This window comes from Tenrec ecaudatus, chromosome 1 (assembly GCF_050624435.1).
Source record: "Tenrec ecaudatus isolate mTenEca1 chromosome 1, mTenEca1.hap1, whole genome shotgun sequence".
Classification (NCBI taxonomy): domain Eukaryota; kingdom Metazoa; phylum Chordata; class Mammalia; order Afrosoricida; family Tenrecidae; genus Tenrec; species Tenrec ecaudatus.
Genome location: NC_134530.1, coordinates 141,626,790 through 141,650,285, shown reverse-complemented (window position 1 = coordinate 141,650,285; position 23,496 = coordinate 141,626,790). Strand labels below are relative to the sequence as shown.

General features: G+C 42.6%; 1 protein-coding gene across 1 annotated transcript in view; it reads right to left on the bottom strand.

Moving 5' to 3' along the window:
- Nucleotides 1-23,496, bottom strand: part of NTNG1 (netrin G1) — a 407,388-nt gene that overhangs the window by 76,450 nt on the left and 307,442 nt on the right. Inside the window, exons 4-5 of the mRNA XM_075540266.1 lie at nucleotides 20,821-20,847; nucleotides 9,321-9,386 (exon numbers count right to left, since the gene is read on the bottom strand). Coding sequence (XP_075396381.1) covers nucleotides 9,321-9,386; nucleotides 20,821-20,847 — 93 coding nt within the window. The remainder of the gene's footprint in view (nucleotides 1-9,320; nucleotides 9,387-20,820; nucleotides 20,848-23,496) is intronic.

Here is a 23,496-nt window from a genome sequence, read left to right as displayed (position 1 = left end):
CTGTTGACCCTGGAAACGGTGCTCTGGGCCACCCCTCTCAATTCTCCTTTCTCACTAACAATTGATTTAATTGTGTGTGTGTGTGTGTTTGTGATATTGCTTTGGTCACTGTCTTAGAATTTCAGGGTTTATTCCTTGAACTTCTTTGCTCTTTACATTCACTATAGGTTTATATATTTTTTTACCCAGTCTATTGGCTTTAAAAAGTCTATCTGCTGACTAACAAGCCTTGGTGCAATGGTCCAGCGCTCAGCTGCTCACCCCAAAGTCAGCTGCTGGACCCCACCAGCTGCTCTTAGAAAGGAAGGAGTTGGATATCTTGAATGAACACCGTGAGCCTAAGAAGACCTCCATCATCCAGGGCGGCTGTCGGGCTGAATCGTGTCAATAGCACACAACAACTTAGCAAAACTATTCCAAAATACTTAACCCCAGCCTGCTCGCACACTTCAATGAATCCACTATATTCATTTGCCTTCTAGATACATAGATAAATGCCAGCGTTTCTGTGTTAGAAATTGAGCTCTTATGTTACCCTCCTAAACCTGCTTCTCACTCAGGCTATCTGGTGTTAGTCAGCGACCGCTACATTGTTCCAACTACTTAGCTCAAACTTCCTCCAGTTGTACTTCATGTCTCCCCCTCTACACTTAACTCCATCCCATCCATCAGCAGGCTCCCTGAGCTCTGTGTTTAAACTCTAGCTCAAGCCTTAAGACATCTCGCCATCTCCACCAGTACCCCCTTAATTAATGGGTTCATCACCAGCTCCAAATGGCTCTCCTGGCTTCCATCTTCATGACAGTCTCTCTCCCCCATGACAATCAGAGTGATGCTTTCAAACCTAAATTCTGCCATGAGCTCTCTCTACTCACAACCCTGATGGCCTCCTATCTCAGCTGGCTTAAAAGCCAGAGTCCGCTCATTCCCAAATGACTTGGCCCTGGCTGTCCCAGGGCCTCACCACTGTCCTCATTGCTGCCAGACTGCCAGGTGGGTCCTCAAACAGGTCACCACACTTCCCTGGACGTCTGGACTTGCTCATCCCTTGTCTGCCACACCAGCTCTCCCTGGGTCCTGCTCACGGATAAAACCTTCTCTGACCACTCTGCTCGAAAATACAATCCTTCGCCCAAACGCCTTCATCTTCCAGTCCTGCATTAATATTATCATCTCATCATATATTACTTATATTATTATTGTAGAATTAATAATGTGTGAAACATACATTCTGAAAAACCCTCCCTTTGGGCTGAGTGTAAATACATGAGCAGACACATTGTCTGTTTTGTTCACAACTGTCGCTGAGCTTACCTTACCACCTAGCACATACTATGCATTCAAAACACGTTGAATGGAGGAATCAGTGAATGGATAAATGAATCAATGATGATACTGAAACAATTTTAATTTGCAACACCTGGCAGGAAAGTTTTGCCTTAATTTGTTGGACATTTTTTTTTGTTGCTGTTTCTTTATGCCCGTTGGCGGAGTGAAATTTCTTAATATGACTCTTCTACCCACGTCTCTGTAACTCCCTCCCAGTGGGTAGAGCTATGCAAACAGGGATTCTGTAAGAATAATACCACTCCCCCCACCCCCAGCTGTAAGGATGAGCAGTTGCTTAAGCTGAGAAGAGAGAGAAACCTAGAGGGCCTTGAAAGAGCCAGTCCAAGATCTGTGTGTGATGACCCTTACCCTACTGGATACCCACCCTCTTGAAGAAATCACTGTCGATGTGAGTGTTGTAGAAAAGCGAAGGTAGTCTATGGTGCCCAGCTATCAGAAAGGATAGCTCTGGGGTCTTCCAGGCTTATCTAAAAACAACTAGTCATCTAAGTGAGGCATCAACTAAGTCCAAATGGAAGAAGCACACCAGCCTGTTTGATTCAAGGGATGTAAATAATAAAATCCAAATCGGAAGGAGGGAATGGCATCAGAGCTTACATGGTTTACAGACAGATATGCTAGGAGAAGTCCAAATTCTACTTGCAGGGTTCCCACCCAGTGAACCGCCTCTGGCCATAGATAATCCACCCTGCGAACAGCCTTGTTATCAAACAGAAAGCACTGTCAAGTCAGTTTTGGATGATGAAGTTAGGTTAAAATGTAACACCGTATTATTTGATCTCCCTTTTGGCCAATTCAATGTTGTTTACATTTTTAAACTATTTTCTGCTTGCTTTCTTTTCAATTGAGATTTTTCTCTGTTTCCTTTTGTTGTTGGTTTTTCACTTTTACTTTTTGTTTTGTGTGAATTTCTGTATATGGAATACAAGATGGTAGGTAAATCTAGAGAGAACGTAGCTGCGTTAATAATTACCTAGGGGCATGACAGGGGAGGTTGGGGGAAATGGGGAGCTAAGAACCACGAGTCTCAGAAAGAAAATATTCTGAACTTCATGGTGGTGGCGTCGATCGCACCACTTTCCTAATTAGGATTGAGCTGTTGCATAGGCTGTGACTTAAATGCCAATAAAACCATAGAAAAAGATCTTTGCCGGAAGTGGTGGAGGCCACTGGACCAGAGCATCAGAGACTTTGGCTGTGCAGAGGGCAGCACAGAAACGATGGGACACCTTCTCTTCCTCTGGAACTGAGGAGCAGAGTGACAAGTGGGCCACCTCCCTGTCCCACAGAGACAAACACCAAAGGAGCATGTGACTGAGGATTGAGGACTGGAGAGGGATTTGGCTGCTGGCTGAGCAGACTAATGACTACATCCTTACTGCTGTGGTCACCTATTAACTTCCCCAAGAAACTCCCCTTCACAGTGAGTGTTTTCTGTGAGTGCTGTGTGGTCACTGCAATGAATTATGGAACCCAACCTGGAGAGTGGCATGGGAGGAACGGTTGGTGTCAGAGTGGGTAAAGGAGGATGTGTATGATATGACAAAATAATACTGATAGATAAATTATCAAGGGTTCATGAGGGAGGGGGGAGCATGGATGGAGGTGGACGGAAATGAAGAGCTGATACCAAGGACTCAAGTAGAAAGCAAATGTTTTGAGAATGATGATGGCAACAAATGTACAAATGGCTTGACATAGTGGATGGATGGATTGTGATGAGAGTTTTATGAGCCCCCAATACAATGATTAAATAATAAATAAATAAAAGGGGGGGAGAGAGAAGAAGAAGGATGGAGAGCAGAGACTTGTCTGACCCCTGCCTCCAGGCACCTGGGAAGCCAGAGGAGGTCAGATATGACCCTTCATTGACCTTTCTTGCAAGTTCATTTGATCATACTCTGTGTATTGTAGTGTTTAGAAAATATGATCACAATAAAAATATATAGAGCTAAGTTACTGATTATTACCTGAAAGTTGGCTACATGTCTCTATACAGATCCGTTGAGGCAGAAGAAAGGGGTTGAAAAAAGGAAGCAGAAGAACCGTCTCAAAATTCAAAACCACTAAGGTCGGAGAGCGATTTTTCTCAAATCATATTGTAGATTACCTATAAGAAGAGGCTTTCAATTTGGGTGGGAAAATTCCATTATATTTTCATTCCATTTTTCCACCAAAGTGTTTAAAGGCCTCTTGCTTATATTTCAGCCAAGTTTTGTTTCTGTTGCAGAAACGGATTTCCAAGGGGTCTTTAAATCACGTCTCGAGGCGGCAGCGGGACAAGAACGGGCAGCATGCAGTTATTGCGTGCAACCCTGCGCCAGGCACCGAGAGACACCGTGGCCAGGCCAGTCCTGCACCATCTACCACAGTAGGCTTTCCCATGATGCTCTTGACATTTTGTGGCCGGATAATTATTTGTTCTGTGGTGGGTGGGGGTGGGGGTGAGGGGCTGTATCAGTGTATTGTTGATTTTTAGTAGCATCGCTGCTGAGCCCTACCACCACCACCACCACCCCAGATAAAGTAACCCCCACCCACCCAGCTGTGTCCATCAAACACGTCTCCAGACAGGAACAAATTTGACCTCCTGGTTCACAATCTCCCTCCTGGCTCCTGTTGAGAACCGCCGGACTAGTGGGAAGCTCAAATAGATGTTACACATGGGACAGTGATGCTAATATGCACTTCGTTATTGGCTAGTGAAGAGGAATGCTTCTCAGAGGTGTTCAGAAGCAGGAAGAGTTCACGCTTGGCTTTCCAGATCAAGAAAGCCCAAATTCTTCTGAGGTGTAAAGGGTTCCATCTGACAGAGGTTGGCTGAGGAAGACCGAGGCAGGTAGGAATTTTAAGAAAACAAAGAACTGGAGACAAGCAAGTGTGAATATTAAGAGGAGGGGTGGAGATTTCCCCTTTGTGACTTCTCTTTATTGTTCACTATGTCCCCTGTAATTGCATCACTACATTACCTACACAAAAGACTCTAAAGGTAGGCACCAGCAGATCTGGGCTTGGGGGTATGGGGGGGTGGGGAACGGATGGCTACACTAGGAAAGCCAGAGTAAATGCACATTCACTTCAGTCCACCAAATAGAGCAATTGTGTAGAAAGAATTTTAATTGGTCAAAGGGTGAAGGAATTAAACTTCTAAGTATTCGTCTTCTTTCCCTGCCTCAATACACATGTCCTCTGGGGCCCCAGGAGCATCTCCCCCGGGCAGATAGAAGATTTGTTTGAATCCTCCTGTTCTTAGTCTCTCCTACTTCCACTTCCTGGTTTGCATCCTTGCCCAGCTGATTCTCTTCCCGACCTATTACTTCAATTGATGATGATGTGGAATTTCTCATGATATGTCTACTCCCTTAAGTGGCTACTTCCTGCTGCTGTGGATGAGTTAAGACCTCATTAGTGCTGGGTCCTTAAGGCAGCAGGGCCACATTCCAGGTCACAGGCTTCTTGTATGGCTGGCATGCTAGCACGAACATGAGAGAGGTGGGCTTTGTAGAAGTTCCTACTGCTTTTTAGCTCCTTCCCCCACGCCCCCTCCTCCCTGACTTCTCTGATTAGGCACAGCATCGGCATCAGTGCCTGCCTGGACCAGCCCTCCACGCTTCTCACCCTCAGAGCCCACGGCAGCTCTGCTCCTACAGAACTGATTTCTCAAATTTTTAAATACATTTGGATTCTACAATGTTGTTAGGGGTCATCGAATCAGTTCCAATTTATAGCGACCCTCTCTACAAAGAACAAGTCACTGCTTGGTCCGACGCGTCATGCTCACAATTGCTATGGTCGAACCCATTGTTTTTGTCACTGGGTCAATCCATCTCTTTGAGGGGCCTCCTTTTGTAATAGGCTGACCCCTTCGTGTACCATGCAGAAGGTCCTTTTCCGGGTCTGCTTCCTCCTGATCACATGTGCACAATACTCGAGACAAAGTCCTGTCATCCTTGCTTCTAAAAACAGGGTGGCTCAACTCCTTCCAACATCTCACCAGCATCTATTGAGTAACATTACTTATCTTCAGCGTTATCTATTTCTAAGCACTATGGTAGTTACATAATTGTCAGTTTAAGGATTAAGCGTGTAGGGGTGGAGTCTTGCCTGTCAATGAGGTTTCTGTGTGGGCATAGCCTTCCCCTAAGGATTCTGGGAATTCTGGTACACCCTGGGAGACATAGCAGCTGACAAGACACATGGACCCACCCTGATGCAGCCCTGGGTGCTGAAGAAGCCATGCAGAGACCCCTGCCAGGGCTGAGATGTTTCCAATGGATCCAAAGACTTTCTACCCATTGGCCTCTGATCTTCTACATTTGGCATCTTTGCATGTGTTTTGTGGGTCTGAAGAGAACTTTATAGATTGATATCAGACATGTGGGCTAATATCGGACTTATGGACTTAATCTGGACTGGGCTGGGATGTTTTCTCAATGTTCAAATGCTCTTGTGTATAAATCTCTCTTTTCTTCTTATAAATCTCTTTCTTATACACATATGCGTGTCTCTATGAATTTGTTTCTCTAGTCTACCCAGACTAACACAATCACACTGGAGGAAAGTTGAAGATATGCCTTAAATACTATCAGTTTCCCTCCCCCCTCTCCTGATTAGCACCCTCATCTTTTCTGTGTACAGTCCAAAGGCCAGTCCAACGTTGATTAAACCTCTGCCAATGATTTGACGAAATTCAACTAGGAATAGGGAAGCTGTTACGGTCATTTTCAACACTGGGTCAAACTAAGTTCAAATGTACAATTGTTAATAAACATCTCTCTATAAGAAGTTCTTCATGGAAAAATGAAAAACAAAATTAAAAAAACAACAACCCCCGAACATGTCATATGCCCAAAAATCAAGGATGGAAAACAGGACACACCTGTCACACAGGACATTTAAAAGGAAATGGTGAAATAAAGGTAGGAGTCTTTACGTGCACTGAAAAAATCTTCATTCTATGAATGACAGATGCGAACTGGAGTGGGACATCCATGAGTCACAGACAAGAGACTGTTGGCTTTCATTTAGTGCAAACAATGTAGCTATTACTTTCCGAACATAATTAGTGATTAACCCAGTGTCCATCTTCTCTGGCGTTTGTTCAGATTCATTCAAAACAGTATTAGGAAGTATTAACTCCAAGATGATTCAAATATCACAAGGTGAAATGAACATGATGCATGGAATCTGTCATTCTGTTCTCATGAGAAGCATCCCTGAAACCCGGGCATTTGAGTGCCCTTTCAATGTAAATGAGCAACAATGTTAGTACTCTTACATTCATGTTCTGAACACGAACCTAAGCTGTCATAATTCTTATTCACACGTGAATCTTTCAGAAAACAAAGATTGCAGCATTTAAAATTGCAGTCAAATTTCAGAGTGGAGCATACTCTTTTCCTTTACAAATTACATTCTTACTTCTACTTGATGCATCAGCTGGCATGAGTCAACATGCCTCGCCGATAAGCTGATGGGTACACTTCACAGATATTCCAGATTCATACAGTGCAATGCCTCCCAACACATAACACCATGAAATCACTGCATGAATCCAAGAATTCCTACCTCTCTTGTGGTTTGCAACTTGAACAGAAGAAACTGTTGACAAAGCTAATTTGGGAGCAACTGGATAGGTTTAAAAAAATGAACAGCACATTAGAAACAACAGTGAAACTTTCAGTGTCACAAGTTATCATCCACCCGCTTGAATCAACAGCCCTACATGAAGAGACTACTTGGATCTGCTCTTTACGGAGTCTGTTTCAATGACAAGGGAAGTCATATATGGCTGAACATGGTTCAACATTGTCAGTAATAAGGTTTAGAAACTTTCCTTTCAGAGGCAGAGACGAAGTGTCTTTTTAATCAATAATCCAAGGCTTGCTCCAGTAACAATAGGGAGCCCCAATTCTCTCTCTCTCTCTCTCTCAAAATAGACCGGTTGTTGCATTACTCAGCAATATTGTTGCTTTCATTCACCAGGCCAATCTCCCCCCTCTGTAACCATATGCTTTTCTGCACATAAACTAGGTGGACTATTTTTCCTTGAACTGATTACATGGCACAGACACAGCCAATCACAGTGGAAAATCATTCAGTGGCATCTGAACCTGGATCCTAGAAGTCATCTTCACCATCTGTATCCCAACAAAGTAGCGTCTTCCTTCCATCATTGATTACTTTTGTGACAATGATCAATTTTCTAACGGCAGGGTTCTTTCTCCGGATGTACCATCTATATATCTTTTCCTAATTATTCTCCGAGAGTTACTTATGAAAATCAAACAGATCGAGCAGCGAGTTCTCTGCAGATGTGGGCAAGTTCAATAATGGCTGCACAGAACTGGCTTCGGCCACGCGCTGAACTCTCCCCTAAATGGTCAAACTCACGCCCTTTATTCAACAGTGCGTTCCTTAAACAGAGTCATTGGAAGTCATCATGCACATTCTAAAACAGCAACTCAGCCAGCAACGCCTGAGCTACTTCTGTAAGCTTTTTCTCCTGCAATGCCAAAAACAAAGCAAAAACAAAAAACCAACATAATTAAATGGGTGTGTTTCAGATTTATCTCCAAACCTGCTGCGGAGAGGTGGGCAGTCTTAGAACCCGTCTTGTATCATTTGCTCAACTCTGAGACTGAGTGGGGAATACAGAGTGACATTTCACTAAGGAGGCTTTTATGGATCTTGCCGAGGAATAAAGCCACTCAACCTCCCTGAATCCTCTCAGAATTATACTAATTGGAGAGGACTTGATTTCTTCTTCCACACATATATGTGGAAAGTTGAAAAAACATTCATTCGGAGCAAATGATTAAAATAATTCTATTTGCTGGTAATATATGTATCTGGGACAGTCTTGATTTCATCACTCTGATCAAGGACGGGAAATGCAGTCCTTCCAATATGACTCCTCAACACATTGCTAATATATTTTGTTTTGCTTAGCAACTATTTCCCGGTCCCTCCGTGTTCTCATTTCCTGCTCCATCTGTATTCATTAGAGTTTAACAGGAACACCCTGAATATCACCAAGGAAGGTAGAAGTCAGGGATGTGCCATTTTTTTTGGAGAAGAAATGATAGCAAAAGAATACAAATTTTCAAATGATAATAAACTACTATTTATATATGACTATGAACATTTGCAGGCAAGATGATTCTATATTTCAATGTTACACTGAATCGTATGAATTGTGTTCCTTGGTTTTAAGATGTTCTATTCCAGTCTATTGTATTGCTGCCGTCACACTGCTGTCTGTGCGTTTTGGATTTTAAGACACTGGCAATCATCAAAGAATTTCTGTTCTCAGGACAGACAGAAAACAGGTTACTCTTAATGTTTTCAAAATGAACGTTAATCAATAAAGGACTAAATGGGGGAGGTGCCAAAAATAAAATTTGCTGTGATGTGAGAGAGCCGAGAGAGACACACAAAGCGGCAGAGAGAGAGAGAGAGAGAGAGAGAGAGAGAGAGAGAGAGAGAGAGAGAGAGAGAGAGAGAGAGAGAGAGAGAGAGCGCCCCGGCAAGAGAACACGTCCGTGGGAGGAGCTCACATATTGTCTCTCACATCTTCCCTGGCTCTCAGAACAACCGCCACAGCAGCCAGGTGCATGAAGGAAGGCAGAAGGGTGACTGGCACTGGAAGGATACCTGTGTGACTTTTCAAACTACTCCACAGCGTCTACTCTAAGTGGCAGCAGAATCCCAGACGCCTCTCATGAGCCCTCAAAGTGAATTTGGCAATGTCCGTCATCACTTCTGCACCAAGTCCGTTTTTGTCGTGCACACCTTTCACTTAGCTCCTTATGGGCCACTCTCCATTAAATAAAAGTACTCCAATGATGACGACTTCCCAATAACATGGCATTCTTCACCACGTGCTCATTTAATGATGCTAGTGGAGGAGCTGGCTACGCACTAACCCTGTGGGATTTTAGAGCAGTAGGAATTTTACATGCTCCTACCTTGTTTGGGGTTAGAAAAGTCAAGGGAAGAAATGTTCGGCCATATCCTATTAAGCTTGGGAGGATCTGCATGCATCAGGAAAAATCAGGGTCTGTTATTTTCAACTATAATGCCATTTGGTCTCAACAACAATATCAAACGGACAAGACACAAACCACGCGTCCGCTCTTCAACTTGACTGTGATGCACTGAACAGAACATGATTCTCGTGCCAAGCGAGAACAAGTCATTGATGATTTCCCCCAACATTGAATGGACATTAAATTGATAGCCCCTTCCTGGACAAAGCTGTACATTTACTTTTGAAATAAGGTAGATTGTGCCTACACAAGAACCAAATAAGGACTTTTGCAATTTAAACTGCTATGTAAAGCTGGTGCCTGAAACCAGAAGATAACGCTAAAGAAATAATTTCTCACTTGAGGATTCCACTCTCCACAATTTATATTTACAGATATGAATTGGTTGCATTAGTCTTTCATGAAAGATTCTTTGGGGTACGTTTTAAGTGTGAGCCATTATCTTTAAAAAATAAGAGGATCAAAAAATAAGAGGATCTATTTCCTATTTTTATTTACACGATTTCTCAGAGAAAGAGAGAACTTATTGATTAATTGGTTTAATGGGAATAGTCCAAGGTGGGCGAGTATAGGCTTTCATGGTGTTTTTTTAGCCAAAAATCTAGAATGACTTGGTTTCAATCCAGAAATAAGGCAAAGTATTCTTGAGTTTAGGAACTGATATGGTTTCTCTCTTCAACCAAGTTATGGAAAACATGACTCTGGGAAAGCAAGCGAGCAGCCAGTCTTCAGTTTAGGATTTAATGTTTTACAACTAGCTTTGTTGCGGTGCATGGAGGACTAAGTCCGTCACTGCAGCGCTCCAGTCCTGTCCTCCGTGGAACCCAGGACCATCCTGTCGATCCCCATAGTGTATTCGAGTCTATGCCCCTGGTTTCTCACGATTGTGCGGGTTATTATTGTTGCCAGGTGCTGTCACGTCAATTTTTAACTCATAATGACGCCACATGACAGAGTGGAACTACTAGCAGGGCTTCCTAGGCTGTAATATTTGCAGAAAGACTGCCAGTAGACTCTGACTTGGGTTGATGAGTGAAATCGACTCCACGGCAGAGAGCGTGAGAGAGTCGTTTACAGTGACAGTAGAGGATCCAGTCTTTCATCTCTGGAGTAGCTGGAGTGTGTGTATGGGGTGGGCGTGGGAGTGGGTTTCAAACTGCTAACCTTTGTGCTCCCCTTCAGTCAAACCCTTAACTACTGAGCTGCCCAACCACGTCACATGTAAGTAGGAATGAGGTTTATTGGGGTTAGGTGCCATCAAATTGCCTTGTTGGGGCCCAGCAACTTGGCTCTGACTCATAGTAATCCATCATTGTAGAACTGCCCTATAGGATTTTCTTGCCTGTAATCCTTCTTTTTTTTAGGGGGGGCGGGGGGCATGAGAGATTCTTTGTGGAAACAGATCACCAGGTGTTTCTCTCATGAGCTGCTGGGTGGGTTTGAACCGCCAACCTTTTCAGTTAGCAGCTGTGTTCATCATTGTTGTGCCGTCAAGGCTCCTGTGAGTCTTAATGCTGCGAACTAAAATGTCATAGACCCTCACCTTGCTCGATAGATGGATCACTTTAAGGAAGGTACAACCTTGCACAATGCTTCAGTAAATATCTGAGAATTTACTAATGGGTCTCGAATGGCTAGGTTATTGTTAGCAAGTATTACCAAATTGCTTCCTCCATAATTAAGTGATAAAGAATAACATTATTGAAAAATTTCATTACAATTTTAGTCTTTCATATTTGCTGGGCAGGGAAGCTGATGAAGCGGTGTTCTTTGTGTTAAACATAGTGTGTGTGTATACATATGTGCAAAAGAAATTTTAATATTGGTATAGACATTGAAATATGCCATGTCAATACATATGAACAAAGGATGGATATCATGGTCTTTTGCATCTGTACCTCGGTGTTTCTAAATAAATAGATATTTGGGAATGAGGTCACCATGAATTGGAGCTGATGTGTCAGGCAACTAACAAGAGCAAAAGCTAAATGTGTGAACTATGCACTGGTTATTGTTCTTCCTGTGAGCATTTCAGAGTGAATCTACTTGATCCCCGATGATCAGCTATGAAAACCCTTTTTAGATGAGTTTTAGTATCATTTCTAGAAATTATTCACTTAAAAAGATTCAGATTCCTAAGTCCGGTTGTGCATCAAGAAGATTTTGAGATGCAATTTAGTGAAATCAGTCTTTGTCTTCTTTCTCTAGTAGAGGCAAACGTGGGCCATATGCAGGGATGATGTTAATAAGTTTAATGTTTAACATTTAGTGGATTGTTTGTCTTGATGGAATGAAAATCATGATGTGGTTTATTATTTTATTAATAAATCTCACCTAAAACCTAAAGTAAAAATCATAATTTTATATTAAATCAATTTAAAAATTACTTTTGAAAATTAACTCTATTAAACTTTATCCTAGATTTCAATATATTGAAGATTTATTAATGCCTATGTTTAAGTATAGCCTTTCCCTCAGGATCGAGAGGCTTCAGCTTAAGGATTTTCCTATATGTATTTTAAAAAGAAGAAGAAGAACATGGATCATTCCACTTCTGAACTGCTACATTGACTTTGCTGGTGTGGAATTATCAAGATGGATTTCTTAACTTAAATATCATCTCCCATCTAGAATATGGTTTCCTTCTGCATTGTGTATCTAAGGCAGTTCCTTGTTTCTGCTATGGAATATAATTAGACATTTCTAAAACAAATTTTCATCATTCAGGTTGCCTAACCGTCTTGAACAATCAAAACTCAGAATCACCAGCAGCCATCACGTGGAAATCCTAATCTAATGTAGTCATATCTCTAGTGGAATAAAATCTCATGCGCTGTGTGCTTTACTTGGGAGGAACAATGTTACAAGAAGAGGAGAAATTCTAAACCTCTAAACTTGGTGTGGGGCAATGGAGCCATATGATATTTTTCAAATTTAACATTTCACCTATATTTTCTTAAACTTTATTTTGTTTATGGCTGCAGGGTCAAGTAAGAAAATAACTTAAAATTAGCCAGTCACTCCCTTGTTACTCTAGCCCAGGCATCCTTTAAACTATGGCCCAGGGGTACATGCGGCCCACCGAGGACATTTATCTGGCCTGCTGGGTGTTTTCGCCCGGTTTTTTTTTTTTTACTTCAAAATAAGATATGTGCAGTGTGCATAGGAATTTGTTCATAGTTTTTTTAAAACTATAGTCTGGCCCTCCAACAGGGCGAAGGGACAGTGAACTGGCCCCCTGTTTACAAAGTTTGAGGACCCCTGCTCCTAGCCATTCTAAGATAGTGGCATGGAATAAATAAATGCCCAGCACATCTTACTAATAAATATTTAAACCCGAGAAAGAAGTTAAGCACCTTGAAGGCTGTATTAATAATACAATGGAGACATGTTCCATGTTTTCACATGTAATCCTAAAGAAAACCTTGGCATAACAAGGAATCTCTAAGAATTCTTTGCCAGTGGGCCACTTCTTTCCAGTAGTTACACATTCCAAATAGAATATGTATGTATACACATATACATCCATTTAACATTTGCATTGCCCTTTGAGTGAACGATTACAGAATTTATCAAATTTAGGATTTCATGAGTCTTGGGTTCAACAGGAAGGTCGCAGCATGGTAGTTTGCGTAATGCAAAAGGCAATAATGTGAGCCAGGAAAAACAGGTCTTTCCCAGGTCCCTCAGTGAGGAGCTGTGTTCCTGTTCATTACTCTGGACCCCCACTTCTGTATCTGAAAAGGGAAGGTGTTGGAAAAAGAGCTCTCCATGGTTTCCTTTGCTGCTACTTTCTAATGGCCGCATTGCAACTGAACGGATGCATTCTCCTGGGATGAGGCATTGACCTTTGGACAGTCCAGGGTTTTAGGGATTCAATGAGTGAAGGACTGATCATGACTATGTATTTGAATTACGGGCTTTACAGTTCTCACCTTGAAAGGTCAAACTATAGTTGAGAAATTCTAATTTCTCTGAGGGATCACCGTGTCCTTCCAATGGGGTCTCGGGTGGCTAATCATTTAGGAACAAGCATTTTGGAAATCTCTTCTCCTTAGGGATTTTGGTTTCATATATCTGGGGTTCTAAACTAAATGCCCTAGTGATCTCTTCAACTGGATTCCAAGGGCTATGTGTTTGGAGATAATGAGTCCATAATCAGACACGCAGAAAGGCTCCCTTTACAAATGAACAAAATCTCAGAAATGTACATCGGAGGCTTTCATTCCACTGTAACCATTGCATTTTCAATCACATCGATGGGAAGCCTAGAAAATGATCTACTTAGGGTATCTTCATTTAAGTGATAGTTTAGGTACTTAATTAAAGTATCTTTTGGTGCCATGGTCAAGTGCTCAGCTGATAACCAAAAGGCATCATTTCGGGCCCACCACGTCTCTGAGGGAGAGAGATGAGACAATTTGCTGCCAGTAAGATCTGTGGCCTTGGAAACTTTACAGGACAGTCTACTGTGTTCCATAGGATCACTGTGAGTTGGAATCGAGTCAATGGCATCTAATGACAACACCTCCACATAAGAAATTAGGCCGGGCTTGAATCCCAGTTTTACCACTTGGTCAATCTCCTTCACAATCTTTCTGCCTGAGTTTTTCATCTGCACACTGAGGGTGTACTAATGAGAATTGAGAAATTCATAATTAAAGCATAGTGCTAAAGGCAGTACCTGTTGGTGTCTATCGAGACTGGATGAATTAATATGTATATATTTGGCATTGTAATGAGCATTCAATAAGAGTTAGCTCTTGTTATCCATTTTCTGGTAGCCACTGTAGCAACAGCCAGACGATTGCAGTAGAAATGAGAATAGTGCTTCCTGACAGGAAGAAGGGGAAAGAATGGGCTTTTCCTTATTTTTTTATTCATTTTTATTGTTTGCAATCCCAATTGCAAGAGATTCTGATAATGAGAGGAAAGACACTTCCAGGAAAGAAACAGTTCACTTTAGGGACTAGTGTGTTCTTTGGTCCCGGATCAATTAGTACTAATTAATAACAAAAGTAACTGTGTTCAGAAACTGTGAAAAGTATTCCATTTTAAATATTAAAAAAGAAAAATCAGCAAAAAATGTTCACTTCTAAGCTTATCGGTTTATAATATGAATCCAATTTGTATTTTTCTCATTATCTGCCCCGCTCCCTCCAGTGAAATTGAAACCATCCTAGAAACTCCCATGCAATCATCTGGCTGTGCCAGTTGAATCCATGTTTTGGTGATGCGATTCAGGGAACAGCAAAGGCAATGGAAGCAGGTTCTACTTCTAAAAAGGAGGCAACGGAAAAAGGTTTTTTCTCCCATAGTCCCCTGAGAACTCTCCCTGGCTCTGTTAGAATCACTACACTGGCCTGCCTGTGGTGGGCGCCGGTCAGTGATTCGATGAATCATGTTGAAAAGCAACCTTGTAGAAGAAAGCTAAGGGCATTTCATTTTTACTCCAGTAAGCGGGGGAGGGGAGGGCTGCCTTAGCAGATGTAGTTTTGCTCTATCATCGATGGCATGCACTTGGCATGAGTGGCAGGGAGCATCCCGTCTAGTCTGGGAGCAGCCTGTAAGGACAAAGGGGTAAGACGTGACCATCCTCTCCCAGCAAAAGAACACATTACAGAGTCGTTTTTCTTTTAGAAGAGTTTACCACGTTATAAGTAAAAGTAAGTTACACTTTTTCAATTCGTTAAGTGAGCGGGAGAATCCCGAGGCCGTGGCAGCAGGAAAGGAGTTCTGATGTGGAAGTTGTCTACTGAACTGCAGCCCGGCCTTGGCGACTGTGTGTATGAATTACTTTAATGTGGTAAGCAATAGGGTGACTCCGTGGGAAGCGGCTCCTGAGAGGAGGGTAGTGAGCAGCCCGCTTCCCTGGTGTGTGAGGACATCAGGTGGAGAGACTGTCAATGAGTCTCGTTGGTTATGTACTGCCGTGGTTCCTCTGGGAGTCTGCCAATAGTATTACTAAAACCTAGAACAGCATCTATGGAAAACCCCACTGCTGTCCATCCCTCGGGCCTTCAAAGTAACCCTGCCAGCAGTGCCATTGTCAGAGCTCATGCGTGCTCTCAGAATCCCAGCATCACGAAGCCTGTTGGGAGGATGAAGACCCCCCCACCCCCATTGGACAGGTCTGTCCTTGAGTTGGCACGAAAATGTCTATTTTGTGGTGAGAATTTATTTCAGTAGAGAATACATTTATTTTATCTTTACTGCTTTACATTCTGCTTAGCTAATTTAATGAACTCTTCTATGTTCTATAATAATTAGTATCTATCACCCACCGCCCACTGCACCCTGGTATAGAGGATATTTGAAGATCAGGGAAGAACTCATTCTACTCTGGAGGATGTATTTTTTGAGGCAGAAGAAGACGACGGTTACCGCCCCATCTTCCTTAGACACCATGCTTCTGAGGTCTCTCTCTCTCTTGCTTGCTGAGGCATCAGAAAATTAACTTTCAGTTTTCTCCAGGACACTATAGTGTTCTGATTCGACACGAACCAATTTGAGGGCAAACAGGTCTTGAGGGGTAGTGTAGGGGTCTGGCTAGAGCCTGGTGGAGCCTGGTGGAGGCGTTAATAAAGCTGCAATTTTCATGATCGAATCCCTCCCATTGGGCACAATGCTATGAGTCCCAGAGGCCTTCCTAGTCCGGTCATTTTGGTCAAGCTACTTGGCAACATGGAGCCTCAGACGCATCGTCTGTCAAGGGGATCCTGTTGACATATGGAGAAGATCTTCCTAAAATTCTAAACAAAAAGTTTGAACTAACTCTTCCCAGAAAGGGGAGGGGTGACTTGGACCACTCTCCATTGATACTCCGGGTCTTCCAGGAGGATCCAGTGAGACTAGCATTTTTGAAGGAACTGCGGTTGTGCAGGAGTTCAGTTATGTGTTCGAAGGTTCATCATAGGACCTTTTGGAGATCTTGGAAAACCTCGGTTTCAGCTAAGAATTTCTAGATTCCTCCACAAAGAGATAACAAAGCAAAGGCACAGATATCAGCTCACACTTAAAAAGTGGCTTGACATTCCAGAGTCACCTGGGAGAAGGTTACCCTAGGAAAAAGTCCATTTGCTTAACGTGGGCAATTGTCAACAGAGATTGCTATACCTTTCTAGGAATTTAAAAACCAATCTTTTGATTGAAATGAGTGGTCTTTCCCTTGCTCCCACGGAAATATCTTATTTCTTTTATAAGATCAAAGAGGCAGCTGTCCTAATGTTCATTCAACTTTAGGATAATCACCAAGGTTTCATGAATGCGAAATGTTAGTTACACAAATGTGCAATGGATCTGTGATGAGCGTAGTGGGTACATGAAAGAACAGACTCCCAGAGGTATTTCACCTGGGACCTTAGCTTTCCTTCTAGAACATTAGCCAACAGTTCAGAATTAATATAGCACACCATGCAATTTGCCAAATCACTACACTAGCCTGATAATTTTTTTCCACCTTATTATATAAAAGCTAATTAGTTAAAGGGCAATTCAAAGGAAACTTACATTTGGGGGATTTAGAAGTATTAAAGCAAAGGGAAAACACAAGCAAACACTGCAGTTCTCTGCATAGCACGGACACGATTACTAAAACCCTTGGTGGGAAAATGATTAACCTTGCGATTTTCCTCACAATCCAGGTTTCCACAGGAAACTGATCCTGAATAAAAATGCCTGGATACTGTATGGAAAACATCTCGTACCAGGTCTCCAAGTGGCATCAAATGCTTTCCAGTATGAAAACATTTCTGGGCCTTCTCAACAGGATGATGGATCCCTGCATGTAACACTTCCCTTGTTTATTAGTCCTGCCGATTAAATCAAATTAGAGATGAATTTTTAACTCTGTGATGAAGGCAATGTTCTTTATAAGAGAACACGGGGAAACGAAATAGTTCCCTTAAGTGAACTACTGTTGAAAATTGAGTAAGCAGGGGGCTTGGGGAGGGCCAACCAAGTACCTCCGTCCATAGTTCTGTGCGCGCCATAGCATCATGGCAGTCATTTGAAAGGGACTTAGGGGTGTCATGTACATCAGCGTTCACAGAGTGCATGCACCTTACTTTTCTTTGCGCTACTACTCTAAAAGGTATTTTTATTTATTTAAGAATTCCAGTGTTTTGGAGATAATCTCCTTAGAGGCTATCCTTCCCTTCAGCGGCTGGTCTGTCTCTCTATCTGACTCACCTGCTACCTGCTTTATTAAGGAACAATCACCACCCCCACGGAACTGTTTGCCCAACAGGCCAGGCCTCACTGGTCACATGATGCCCTTCATGATGTCTGGTCTGAAAGAATTAGAGGGAGTCCTTGTCTTTCAGGACTAAGGATCAGTCATGTCGGTTGGAGGGGAATTATTAATGTTTCACTTTAACAAAAACACCCAGACCAAACCATCAGTTTGGGTCATCAGCATCAACAAAGGTTCACTTGGATAAAATTCTGAATGTGTACTTAAAAACGCATGATGCATTTTATTGTTAAAAAAAGAATAATAATAAGAAAAATAGGAAAAGGAGAATAAAACAGAATGAATTATTTCCACCTCAGGTGAAGTACACACACAGATCGTGGAGGCACAAAGGGCCACAGATCTACTTTGGAATTCATTAATTGCTGACAATATCACCAGGTTTTTTGTTTGTTTGTTTTGTTTTTCAGCCGTGACTAAAGCATGTGGAAATAGCCAAGTTTTAAATCCAACATCCTTTGTATGACCGGGAGGCCTACTTCCTAACAGATAGAAAACAGCAGGTACAAATGACCTTAATGGGAAATTGGTTTCAAAAACATTTTTAGCAGATGATCGGAAAGGATGAGCATTCTGCCCATGCACTGGAACCTTAATGCAGGTGTAGACAATTTGAAGTCTATACGGAGACCTCTTAAGACTCCAGGCCCTACGGGTCCTCTCTGCATCCGGTATATGTATGTAAGTTGATGGTTGTGTACATCAATAATTTACATCTATAACATACATCATTTATTTTCCTGGAGATACCCTTTGATGATCAGAGTCTCTTGGGTGTCATGTCTATTTATAATGGCATCTTCCTCGCAGTCTTGGTGGAATTAGTTCATCGATTCCTTCTTTGAGGGAACAAGAAAAAATCCCTGCCAAATGTCCCAACTTAGTTAAAATCCAGGTGGCCCCTTCTCCTGCGGCTTGCACCTTGACAAGCCCATTCCTGCGTTCTCCAGAAAAGGCAGCCAGTCATCGGTCTGAATTCTTGCCCTCTGAGAGGACAGGCATCTGCCAGTGCAGGTGGCAAACCCCTTCTGAGCCCACAAAGAAGGGACGTGCAATGCTATGAAAGCAGCCTAGCGGAGGCAATCACGTTTGTTGGTCTTAACGTGAAGCTCTGTCCCTTAGAGCCAGGCAACAGGCAAACGAGGCAGGTGGGATGCTGGGGGACTGCGGAAGCTCCTCTTACATCCTGCTGGCTTAGGCTCTGCGGTAACACCCCTTCTGCTCCAAATAGAGAATCCAGAGGCATGGCGAGGCTAGTCTCCAAACTTTCACGTTTTGTTTGCCCTTTCTTTTTTTTGGTGAGTTATTAGGAATTAAATTTCCCTAGGTTCCTGATAATCAAGGTGAGTACATTTTCCAAAGGCACATCAAAGCATCCTTTCAGGTCACCACTGATTTAAACAGAAAACAAGACAATGCTAGATTTCCCGATCAAGTGTGGAAAAGGTCCACATCTGCTGATGCTCAGAGGTGGGGAATGGTGTGGAGGCGGCTGGATGAGATGTTGAGTGAGCCTTACGGTCAGAGCGTTCATGCAACACACAACTGACACGGGGAAACAGAAACACAGCCCAACACCAGAGAACTGCTTTCCCATCTGTCCATTTCTGAAACCTGGGCCGGGCTGATCACCAACCAGACCAGCCACAATCATCTCGCCCAGCTAGCTCCCAGTTTGGTTCCCATTGGCTCTGAAGTGCATGTGCAAAAAGCACCTGCCCAGGCCTGAAAGATGCACACGTGAGGTATATGTAAAGTTAGGGACATGTGCAGTGAAATACTGAAGTAGAACAATTAGACTCCTACCGGTGAGGGGACTTATTTGCAAGTGTGCAGCACCGGTGTTCTTTCAACACCACCAGAGAGAGGCTGCTGCAGCGTGGGACTGGTAGCTAACCAGGTAGGAAACACAACTTCTATTGAGAAAGGGATGGTTTTCATGGCAGTAACGCAACCAGGGTTTGATATATCGGTGTCTGGGCCCATTCACAAGCTTAAGGAAACTGGGCTGATTTATACACCAGAAAACCTGACTGTGCACTTATAAGAAGCGAGAAGCGGTGTGACCCAAATTACTTGCGTATTGCTCTTTGGATGGATGTTGGGCATTATAATTCTTCATCTGCGGCTCTTTCCGCAGCGATCGCCCCATGTATCACAGCCCTGAGGCCAAAGGGAAAATCTTTCCTCCGTTTTCCAGTGCGTTAGTCTCAATACTTCATTTCTTATCAGTTATTTAGCAATGATTCAAAGGTTTTCACCAATGCATATATAAGGTGCAACATATGAAAATATGTACACTTCTGCTCAGAAAAGCAGGTAAGCATTTAAAAAATAAGAACTTCAAGCTTGGTGCTAGGTTTCCACCCTCTTAAAGGTGAGGATGGAGCTGTCATCGGAGGCTACTGTGACAGCTGGGCAATCTCTGCAGTGGCACTGCAGAAAAGATGGGGCCATAGAACACGAAAGAGCCTTTCCCATTTGGTTGCTTGTATGCCTAACGAAAACATCCCTCACAACAGTTTCTAGTACTCGGGCTCTTCAATTCACTTCATGTTTACCCTCCTTCAAACCACAACTTAAGCTGTCTGACAAAAAGAAAAAAAAAATCGATGCCCAGATCTTCGAAGGGAAATGGAAGTCCTGACTCCTTTTTCCTCCTTTCATCCAGAAAGAGTAATGATCACAAATCTGCATCTTTCAGGCCTGCTCCGGGCCAACAGTCTCAATGCATGAGCAATGTTCTTTCTCCCGGCTTTCGCGAGAGCTTCTCGACTTCCAATGAATATGCACACGGCATTCATTGGCATTCATTTTCTGTGTTTCAAAATTACATTGGAAATCCATAGCTGGTCCTATGGAGAGAGTTCCATTTGTTCCTTGGTTACCAAGCATGGCTAAATAGGACTGTTCATAGTTTTGTTAAATGTGCTTTGGCTTCCTAAGTCAATGCACCTTGGCACAGGTGGCCTCCGTGGATCACACGTTGTCAGGTGAACTGTGACTGCGTGCTGGCCACAGAGGAGTCAGGCACGACAATTTCATCTGGGCAATGTGACCGTGAGAATACCTTCTGACACCAGAAATGGACACTGGGAAAGTAGATCTGAGGGACTGGACAGGAAAGCAAAGCTAGTCTATTCTTGGTTTTGTTTGTTTACTTACTACCAATACTGGAAATACTGGGGATACCTGGAGAGAAAGAACAAGAAAGACAAGCTGTTAGCTATTTAGCAGTACATGATTAGGCATATCTAACTTACTATAAACACAATGACAACATTCAGACACTTAGGAATCAGCACATTGAAAAAAACACCCCCCCCCTTCATTCTAGAGCATGAAAGGTTGTCAGAAAGTAATGCTGAACTTCAACAGCCGACCCAAAATAGCAGTGTGGCACCAACCACCTGTGCTCGTCTACAGGTCGTCTATGTGGCCCAATGAAGATCCTGAGTCATACTTATGTTGTAAGTGCATCTTAAGGACTGTGTGTCGCTCGCTGTACCTTATAGCCACAGAAGCAATAGCTAATTTGAATGGCTTATGAGATGCATGTATTAGCTGTTGAAAACCATCTGGTGCTTTATTTGATTAATTTCATATAACCATCACTTTTATTCCTCTTTTACTTGTCAAATACCCGAATGAACAGAAACCTCCTTGAGCATAATAATTCTAGAATATATTAGGTTGCTCATATCGATCATGATCTTGCTCCATTTTTCTGCTTGGGCTAAAACTTACAAGATGGTGATAAGAGGGTGGAAGCAGCTCAGATCTGACTGGACTGGCATACATGAGGACATGAACTTAGGCTGCATCCAGATTAAAATGCTTAGTTCAGTGCTGCGTCCAAGCGCAGTGGGTACGAAGCTTGGTCAGGACGGACACTAACGGCCCGTGAGTAAGTTGCTCCACCCATCAGTCCTGGCCTGTGTCTTGAGGTTGTTGGGGGGATTAAATAAACTGATATGTGTAAAGCACTTAGAGCAGTGGTTCCCAACCTGTGGGGCGCGACCCCTTTGGGGGTCAAATGACCCTTTCACAGGGGTCACCTGATTCATAACAGTAGCAAAATGACAGTTAGGAAGCAGCAATGAAAATAATTGTATGGTTGGGGGTCACTACAACATAAGCAACTGTATGAAAGGGTTGCGGCATGAGGGAGCTTGAGAACACTGCCTTAGAGCATTGCTTGACACAGAAGATGTGTTGTATCCATCTTTATTATGACGAAGATTACTGGTCCAGCAAGCAATACCCAGACATATGATACTAATGGAACATCAGTAACTTGAATCGTTCCCCACTGAAATGTGGGTGAGAGCACTGGATGGGACCTAGAGAGACGGTTTACACTCCGGCTTGGCTGCTGACTAGCTGGGTGATTTCAGCCAGTCAGTTCCTGAACTTCTCCAAACTTGTGTCCTATTCTGAGAAGGGACTAACAATATCTACCACATAGGGCTCCTGTGATGATTGAATGAGACGATCTATAATCATGTCTGCCACGTGGAACAGTTTCAATAAATGATACTTGCTAATGAATTGTACAGACTTAATCGCTATAGTGTGCTAACAGGTGATAGCTGCAGGAATCATTCAGCTTCTATTTTAGACTTTATCTGTGAATAAGTGCCCTCTGCTTATTTTTACCAATCTTTGTAATGTGTGCAGCAGTTTCTAGTTTTGTATCCTCTGAGACCAAGAGCTATTTCCCCATTTCTTTGGGGATAGGAAGAAGAGGAATTCAAGCTAACTTTGATTTTTGAGGGAAGGAATGAAATCTTACTTTCAGTTACTAGATATATTTACTATCTCTTGATTCTTCTCAAAACACAGCACTTATAATGCGTGTGCTTAATTTCTGATAACGAATCAATCAAAATGAGAACGCTGTATTTCCCATCTATGTTTCAACTCTATCCAAAGTCCTGAAAATCAAGCTGAAAACCATTCTGGAAAAAAGACTGCTGAATTCTTAGCCTGACACCTCATGAAACTTTTTGTGTAGTGTGGCAATTACGTGATGCCGAATCTGTTTGGATTTTTTTATTCTCCCTGCAAATCCTCTCTTGAGTGAGGCATTTTGGCAGCATCATACTTTTAGTACCAATTGCACAAGTTCCGGATTCTCCATGATTGAAAGCCCTGCTCCATTGCAAGGTGTTGCTAACCTTTCTCAATCTGTCACAGAGACAGGAAGTACGGATGGCAAGCAGAGGCTTTTCATGCATTTTCAAACTTGCATAGAGTTAGGGAGCCATGCATAATGCAAGGCCAAGTTCTCAGTGTTTGCCTAGACCCAGCAGAGAGCAAATCCTTAAGACTGTTTGATGCTCTGCTTGCTGCAGGTGAATACTTTAGGAAGACGCAAAGGTATTTCCATTCCTTTGGGGTTACCATTGCAGGGAACAAATGTTCAATTCAGCTCTCCAAACCTCACCCAGTAAGGCTAATATGAAAGCTTATTTTCTTCACAAAAATGTTTTCTATTACTTAACGTTTGGATGCTCAAAATTCTGCCTCTTCTACATTTTTGTAGCCTACATTTTCATTTCTTAGGTGCTTCCAGATAAATTGCTTTCTATTCCACTGTTATAAAACGGGAATTGCTCAGGAAAAACAAAACAACAAAAACACCCAAAACAAAACTCATCCGAGTAAAGATTTTAAAGTTGAAAACACACGAGTACCAAGAGTTTCCGATCAATAGAGTTTCAAATATGTTTTTTGTTTCCTCCCAATGTTTCCTATGATGGTTCTCTACAGACAACTGCACAATTTGGTAAACCCATCACACCCATTCGGGAGGATGTTAGTCAGTCATGAGAAACC